At 48.4% G+C, this 8,283-nt stretch overlaps 1 protein-coding gene across 1 annotated transcript in view; it reads left to right on the forward strand.

Moving 5' to 3' along the window:
* GAD2 (glutamate decarboxylase 2 (pancreatic islets and brain, 65kDa)) overlaps positions 1–8,283 on the forward strand; it is a gene marked incomplete at its 5' end in the record, with an annotated part of 40,382 nt that continues 32,099 nt past the window's right edge. The window contains 4 exons of the mRNA XM_009890569.1: positions 1–67; positions 1,195–1,428; positions 6,396–6,486; positions 7,322–7,434. Coding sequence (XP_009888871.1) covers positions 1–67; positions 1,195–1,428; positions 6,396–6,486; positions 7,322–7,434 — 505 coding nt within the window. The remainder of the gene's footprint in view (positions 68–1,194; positions 1,429–6,395; positions 6,487–7,321; positions 7,435–8,283) is intronic.

The following is an 8,283-nucleotide window of genomic DNA, read 5'->3' on the forward strand; positions in this document are numbered from 1 at the left end:
CCCGGCGACAAAAACCCCTGCGGCTGCCAAAAAGCGGAGGTGAATTACGCCTTTCTGCACTCAACAGGTAACGGCGCTCCCGGGCCACGCTGCAGCTCTGAAACTCACCAAAAAAAACCCAAAACACCCAAACAAAAAAAAAAACCCAACAGCGGTTCGGTCGGGAAATTGCCTCCGCCCGCGCTGCGCGGAGCTTCCGCGCCCCCGGCCCCGACCCGCGCCGCCGCCTCCCCGGCCCCCCCCGGCGCGAGGCATCTCTCAGACCCGCCAAAAAAACCCCAAACCCAAACGCCAAACAACAACAACAAAGAAAAGATCCAGGGGAAAACAACACAGAAAACCAATCAAAAACCCAACGAATAAAATTGGAGCCTTCAGGTTGCTCTTTCTAAGGAGTACTGACAGCAGCGACCTTCTCGTTGAAGTCCCTGCGCTGTAATTAAGGTTTGAGGGGAGGAGGGAGAAAGAGCGCTCTCTTACAGATTTATTTTAATTCGAGGTATCTTTGCACTTCATCTTTTCCGACCTTGGCAGTAGCATCTCCGCTCCTATAGAGATCCCAGCAGAAACGCTGCCGTTTGCGCGCCGGACCGGGGTGAGCTCTGCCTTCCCGGCCCCGCCGTGGGAGAGCTGGTGCAGCCGCTGCTGCCCGGCTGACCCCTCCCGGGTCCCCCCAAATTAGTTCCGTTGCAGCTCGGCTCTGCCGGAGCCGTCGCAATTAAACAAAAGATGTCAGTGCGCGCACCGAGATACCGTGTGGCATCGCCTCAGAAGGAACGTTAAATTATCAACAAGTTCCTGGCATTGGGAGAGTCACAAGGAAGGTATTTTATTGGAAGGCAAATGACAGTTTTTAGAGCGTTTCTTGCAGCGTTTGTTTCCCAGTCTTTATTTTCCCTGAGATTCGTTTTACCCCTTTTCTTGTTTCCCGGCTCGCTCTCAGTGTCTTAAAAATTGGTCAGAAATATACTGTGGGCAAAATTTGTTTTTTTAGATAGGATATTAAAACCTAACTATTATCTCAGAACATTCCTTAAAATGCAGTCTTGCCAATTTGCTTAGTATATGAAAACAAAATCTATTTGTATTGAACACAGTGAAAAGATTTCCTAAACATAAATGCCAGAAGCCTTTGTCCAAAAGCTGCCTATATGGTCGTAAAACGAAGTTAACTTTCCATTTCTCCATTCCCAGATCTTCTGCCGGCATGCAACGGAGAAATAACAACCATGTCTTTCCTACAAGATGTTGTGGACATTTTACTTCAGTATGTGGTGAAAAGTTTTGATAGATCAACAAAAGTTATTGATTTCCATTACCCAAATGAGCTGCTCCAGGAGTATAACTGGGAACTGGCAGACCAGCCACAGACCTTGGAAGAAATTTTATTGAACTGCAGAACAACTCTGAAGTATGCAATTAAAACAGGTAACAGCCGCGCTCATTTTCTACCCTGTATGGTCTCATCCATTGATTAAAGGTGTCATTCCATTTTATCTTGGAACGTTAAAGCTTGAAGCAGCGACTGTATTTTGTCGGTTCCAAGCAATTTCTAAGAGAGACAGAAATCGTTTTCCTAAATGATGGAATTCTCCAGGCGCCCCGTCTCCGGCTGCCAGCGCAGCCTGGCGCGCCCTTCCCCGTTCGAAATTGATGTTTCTGTGTGTCGGGAGTCGCCGACTGTGCCACTGAGCAGCCTTTTCACCGCCTTTCCGACTTTTCCCCCTTTCCTTTTCATCCATTTTCCATGTGGTGGCCGGGGGGGTTGCCCCTTGCTCCCTGCAGACCGGGGGTGCGTGGGGCGCGGAGCCCGGAGGCAGCGCGACGTCGGGAAGGGGGGGCGGAGGGGGTGTCGTCCATGCAGGGGGGCAGCAGGGACCAACCCATTTAACAACCAAAATCGCAATAAACATCCTGTAAATGGGAGCTCTGAGCGGCCGTTTGCCGTGCCTCGCCCCTCACCTGCAGGACATAAAAATAGGAGAATTTGGCAGAACTGTACAGAGGAGCATTGAAGGTTGTTTTGGTTTTGGGGAAAAAAAAAACAGCTTTAGGCTTAAGCGATAAAAACAAAGCCCGAATTGGTTGAATAGCCTTTTGTTGTTGTTGTTTTTCACGGAGGAGGGTAGGGATGGGTTGACTCCTGCCTTGCTGGGACCCCCCGCCTTGGTCGTGCCCCCGTGTGGGCTCGGTGGAGGGGCGGCAGCGCGGGGCTCGCCCGGCCGTGGGGACGCGCCCGGGGCCACCTTAAATAAACTCTGTCGGAGCGGACAAAAAGCATAGCGGCAATTACGGCTGTGATTGAAAAATAACGTGGAGTGCGGGGAGCTCTTAGGGGGAATTTGAATTACTGAGAAATTGCTTAAAAATAAGTGCGTAGCAATTACCGAGAGAGACAAAAGGCTGACTTGTGAATAGAGGTTGAGGGGAAAACAAAAAACAGGTTTTGTCACCTTTGGGGAACAGAACAGACTGATTCCAGTAAAGGTTGTGGGGGATCTGTGTACTCCTCGTTTAGAGGTGGAACCGTCCAGCTGAATGTTTTTGATGCATGAGTCGGGTGCTGCCAAAACGGCTGTAAAATACTGGAATAAATAGTTAGATAAATGATGTCCACAGGAACAAAGTCGATCAGTCCAGTGATCCATGTGATGTGTCTGGGTAGGGCACAGGAAACATATTTTCACAGAATGGTGTGATACACAGGATTTGTGAATCTGGGAAATCAAAGAATAGGGTTTCTTAAGTGATTTTCGTTCCTCTTTTATTGTCCTAGCCTGTTTCACATAATGGACGTAGTTCATTTTGTGCATCCAAAAAAGACCCTTTAAAACAGCGTTACCATTTCTCTTCTTCCCCGTAAATATATGAGGCTTTTCTTTCTTGGCATTTTTTTTATTGGTTTTAATGAAATTAATGTTTTCAAGGTCCAAGGACCGGTGCTGGGGGGGTTGTGTGATGCGGTGGCGCGGCGGGGTTCGGCCGGGGGGCACGGAGCTGCTTCGCTTGGCTGCAACCTCCCCGGGTGGCCGCCCCAGCCTGTGGGGGGGGGGGCGGTCACGAAACACGCAGGATTTACCCCCGGAGCCCTTCGGCATGTGCTTCAGAGTAAAACGCTTGAATTACCCTGAGAGGAAGGACAGTGCGATGAGGTTTCTGGCAGCGGGGGTCTGTCTCCCCTCCCGCTGCAGGAGCCCTTTGGACACGGCCCCTCCTGGGCTGGGGGGGCGGGAGGGGAACGGACGGGGCTGCATTTGGCTGCAGGGGCCCGGGAGGCTGATTGGAAAATAAATTGCATTGCTTAGATTAGCCTCACAGCTGGATCCATAAGTCCCAGTACTGATCCCCGGTTGGGATTCGAGGAGCCGAATGGCTGATTTTTCGGCTGAGGGGTCAGTGTGGGATGCTCCCAGGTGTTGCCTGCGTGCCACGGCTTGCTGGGCTGCCCAGGGGAGCCATGCGCGGCTTTCTGCCCCCTGACCGGCTACCGGAATCCACCCCCAGCAAGAATTTTGTCTGAGAGAATATAAAAGGCAGCGTCTGCAAATGCAGGGAAAGATGGATGTGAAATTCAGTTCCTGTGCAGTGCTCACTGGGGGAACTGAAATGGGAGCATTTAAAAATGTCTTGGAGACCCCAGGAAGGGTGTGAGAAGCTGATGCTGGTCCAGCCCTGCTCCCTGGCAGGCCCTGATACCAGTGGCAGGCCATGGGGCTGCGAGCCAGGCCAAACCCAGTGCCACCAGCTGTGCCTTTATCCGTGGTGTCAGCTTTGCCCAGCACGTCTCGTCACTTCCCCCGTCGAGGCTGCGGATGCAGCATCTTCATGGTAGGGGATGTCCATGCCTAAAACCCACTTCAGGAGGGAGCATGGGAGAGGAGGGTGCGTGGGGCAAAGGCACGTCCTTGGCAGGGAAAGCCCAGCCCTGGCTGTCCCAGTGCCTCAGCCACAGTTCTTGCCCATCATCTCCCAGTTTACTCTGGAATATGTGTAAATATGTTGTGTATTGCTGAACCAACCAGTAAGCAGTATTTTCTATTCTTTTAATTTTCTATTTTCACGTCTTCTCCCCTCCCTGCACCCTGTCAGTCTCTTTTCCAGTCACTTCTTTGTTCGGTGACAACCACAACAAAGGATGTGTGTTTCAGGCAGAGTGATTTTTGAGTACCTCTCACAAACTCTTCTTACCTCACTCATCGAGTCTCTGTTTTAAGCAAAGCCACAATTTTCCATGGCCGTCTAGCCAAGGGAAGAGACCTCGCTCACGTAGGAGGGTGTCACATGGACGGAGAAACCCTTGCAGCTGAGGTTGGGGTCAGATTGGGGCATCACGTTCTCTGCCGCGGTGCGTTAAAGCCACGCTGCAGGAGGGAAGGGCACTGAGCAGAGGGGGCCGTGTTACAGGTGTAGGCGCTGGGGGCTCTACCAGCAGCCGCAGCAGCAGCTCCTGCTCTCCCTGTCCTTACGTCTCTGTAGGGGCACAACGTGGCTCCCCCCACCTTGCTCCCTTCCGGCTACGGCTGCCCGACCCCTGTGTGCAGCCGGCCCCGTTTCTCTGGCGGTTCCTAAAGCAGGAGGTGTGCTGTGGGGTTTCCTTGAAGAAACAAGCAGTGACAACAGGGCTGTCGCCTGGGGCTGAGCACGGCGCTGCCGGAGAGCCGCCGAGACGCGGCAGCTGCAAATACGAATTCTGCTATTCCCCAGCTTTTCAGTGTGGATTTATTTCCAAAGCAGGAGTTTTTCTGGACTCTTTGAGCCTTCCTGTGGCCCACATTCACCAAAGGCTTTCAGCTCCTAATTTTCTGTTGTTTTCCAGCAGAATTTGGGAACCCGCTTGGAGCCTGGCTATGAGATTGAACTCGAGCTATAAATACCGACATGTCTCTCAAAACCCCATCGTCAGGAGAGATGCAGTCCTCTGCCGGCAGAGCCCCCGCTGCAGGATTGCTGTGGTTGTGGCAGCGGTGGCGAGGGTGCACATGTGCCCCAGGTCCACCTACCCCAGAGAGTGCGCAGGGCAGGGGCCAGATCCTGTTCGTCCTGCTGGGTCTCAGCACCATCCCTCCATGCCCAAGGGGGTTTGGCCGCGTGTCCTGGGTAGCATGGACCCGGGGAAGGTGGTGGTTCCTGTCTCTGATGGGGAGGGCTCTGTGCAAAACACAGTCAGGCGGGGTGGCAGCAGCATGGGGCTCGTCTCAGGTTAAGGGTGTCGGGAGCTGTTTTTTGTGTGTGTGCCCCCCCCGGCCCCTTTTTCCCTGCTCTGGTCTGCCCGCGCAGCCCAATTACTCTGCCTTTGTGTGCTGCAAGGTGGGGGCCGGGGAGCAATTCCCGGTGCTGTTCTGCCAGCCATGTGTCCGCGCCTGATAAGAGGCCACCGGAGACCGAAGATAAGTTTTGTCTTGGTGCTGGGTCTGCATTTCCTCAATCATCTTGCTCTATCTTTTGTTTTCCATGACAGCAATGAAAGTGCGTCGTCGTCTGTGGGTCAGGACAGGTGTTTTCCAGGCAGGGGCTGCCTTCTTTTGAGTCGGACAGCATTTAAGTAATTGTGAACCGTCCATAATTTGTACCGGTAATCATGCCACTTAACAGGGGCTTGCGGGGAGCAACTAGTAAAAACGTGAGTTTTAATGGTTCCGGCGTTTAATAGCTCTAGGCACATTTTTAAGAAAAATCTCTTAACAGGATTTTAGAAAAAAATCAGGAGCCAATTAGATTAACCAGGTAAATGGACTGTCAGCTCATTGAGTATGTTCTTGTGCATCATTCTGCTGAGGCAGTAGTGCTGGTTTTCATGGGGTTTGTTTAAAATCACAATCCAGGCTGTTTGTAATTGCACTCTGACAGGGAAGAAATGACAAGGACCGCCACCTTCCCTGCCATCCTCGTACAATCATCAGCCTTTGAGTCATGTGCAAAGCAGTCACCAAAATGTTCCATTTTCTCATTTTGCTCTGTCTATTATAATCATTAGCCATTCATCACTGATGTTATATGTACTGGCAAGCTCTTCAGATGGTGTCTCGTGCGTGCCTTTCAAACCTAGCCAGGCAAAAACACATCCAGTGACAACATGTGACACACTAACAGGCGCAAACAGCTATTTTTGTGAGGCAGCGTCGTGCTAATTTTCAAGGCATATTGAGAGGATAATAGGGAATGTTGGAATTCATTATTCTGTGTTCAGTGTAATTACTCTAATTTTACCGAGTTTGGAATGAGGAAGAAGAGAAATCCTGCCTTTTCCAAGAAATGTATTTATTGCTGTTTGCTTTGTTTTGTACCTTGAAAGCACTTCCTTCTCTATAGAAATCCGGAGGTAAATATACCGTTCAGCACTGAATAGTTTCATTCAGAGTCATCAGTCTTTTGATAACATTTTCCATCTTATGCAGGGCACCCTAGATATTTTAATCAGCTTTCAACTGGATTGGACATGGTTGGATTGGCAGCAGACTGGCTGACATCAGCAGCAAATACTAATATGTAAGTAGCAGATTTTTTTCCATAGTAATATTTAATATAATTTTACAGTTGTACGTTAAAAATATTAGCTGCTGTAGCTGAATGACGGAAAGAATACCTTTATGTTAAGGTTGCTGGAAGAACAATTGTCTGCTTTTCAAATGGTTGTTATAGCTATTTACATGAAGACTTTCAACATTGTCCTGGAGGCTGTTTTCTATAAAATGTCATCATACTGTTATGATGTCGGTTTTGCTACCCCCCAAAAAATATACAGAAAAAAATATTTTAGCATTTTGCATGCATAAATGTAAAATGAAAGGTGTGGTAAGTGAACAGTTGCATTCATGTAGAGGGGTTATATACAATCCATACTCAGAGCAGTTAGAGGCATTGATTTCTGTAAGAAAGAGGTGCAGAATTTAAAGTGTTGGGGTTTTTTCACTTTGGAACTGGGACTCATTTTTGTGCACTTGCTTAGCTTCATGCACTGTCTTGTCATCATGAGTAGGACTGCTAATGTGTATGCATCTAGACATGAACACAGGTTCTGGCAAGGCAAAGGTCTGGCTCTGCCCAGCAGCTCCCAAATACAGGGCAAAGCCTTGAGCCTGGAAGAGGTGGGCAAGATTTGTTTCACTGAAATGGGTGGAAATGAAGCCTCAAGTGCTCTCAGCATTACCCCTTCTAGACATTCGACGTCAAACCAGAAGGAAGATTATCAAAAGTATTGTAAAATAGAATTCCACCCAGTGCAAGATAAAGTATATTGTGGTTATAACATAATGTAATATTGGAAAAAGATGTTTTAGTGTTGCAGATGAAAGCATTAAATGTGGACATTACTACATTTCAGGTTCACCTATGAAATTGCTCCAGTGTTTGTACTTTTGGAATATGTCACACTAAGGAAAATGAGAGAGATGGTTGGCTGGCCAGGGGGCTGTGGCGATGGGATATTTTCACCTGGTACATGATATTTCAAGCTTTCTTTATTTTTCAGACTATGCTATATGAAATCCCCTGTAGTTAAAGAGTAAACATAGTTAAATATGCATGTTTGAGAGGACACTTGCGAATAACCACCAGTGGCCTCTTTGAGATAAAGTATTGCATGTTTATGAATTTCAGGGATGTGATTATGAGGGTCTGTTTGAGCAAATTGCACTGCACTATGAGCAGCTGTAATGGCACATGGGAAACATAATCAGAAGACACGTTTGCCTTGCATTTTATTTTTGTCCCTCTTTTTTATGGATTACATGAAATAGAAACACTGTTGTATTAATAATGGAGGGAAGAAACACAACAATGCTCTCCATCACCGCAGAGGAAATTGGAGCAAAGAGGGAAAGACGTAGCATCCCTTTAAGTAATTTTAGTGGAGTGGGTAAGATCCTGCCCGGGTTACAGGATGCAGTTAGCGTTCCGTGTGTGAGGTGGCCAGCTGAGGGCAGTGGGGGTGCTTGGGTGGCTGGTTAATCCGAGTCCTTAAAGGCTTAGAAACCTGGTTCCTTCAGGGCAAGCCAATAAGGCAAAAAATGAGTGTGATTAACTGCAGAGAAATCATTCACTCTGACAAACACTACATTGTTATGACTTTTTTTTTTTTAATCATTCCACTTAGTCTTTTGATTTCTACTCTTTGTCACCTCCTATCTTACTTGGGAATTTCATTGCTAAAACATTTGGGCTATCTATCTCACCACATTGCAAAAAAAATGGAAGAATTGACATTGGGTGTAGCATGTTGGCTTGTCAAAAGAGAGCAGACTGACAGCTGGTGGGGAAGGAGCCCTTCTGAAAAGAAAGTTCATC

This window comes from Charadrius vociferus, unplaced genomic scaffold, assembly GCF_000708025.1.
Source record: "Charadrius vociferus isolate BGI_N301 unplaced genomic scaffold, ASM70802v2 scaffold1038, whole genome shotgun sequence".
NCBI classification, from domain to species: domain Eukaryota; kingdom Metazoa; phylum Chordata; class Aves; order Charadriiformes; family Charadriidae; genus Charadrius; species Charadrius vociferus.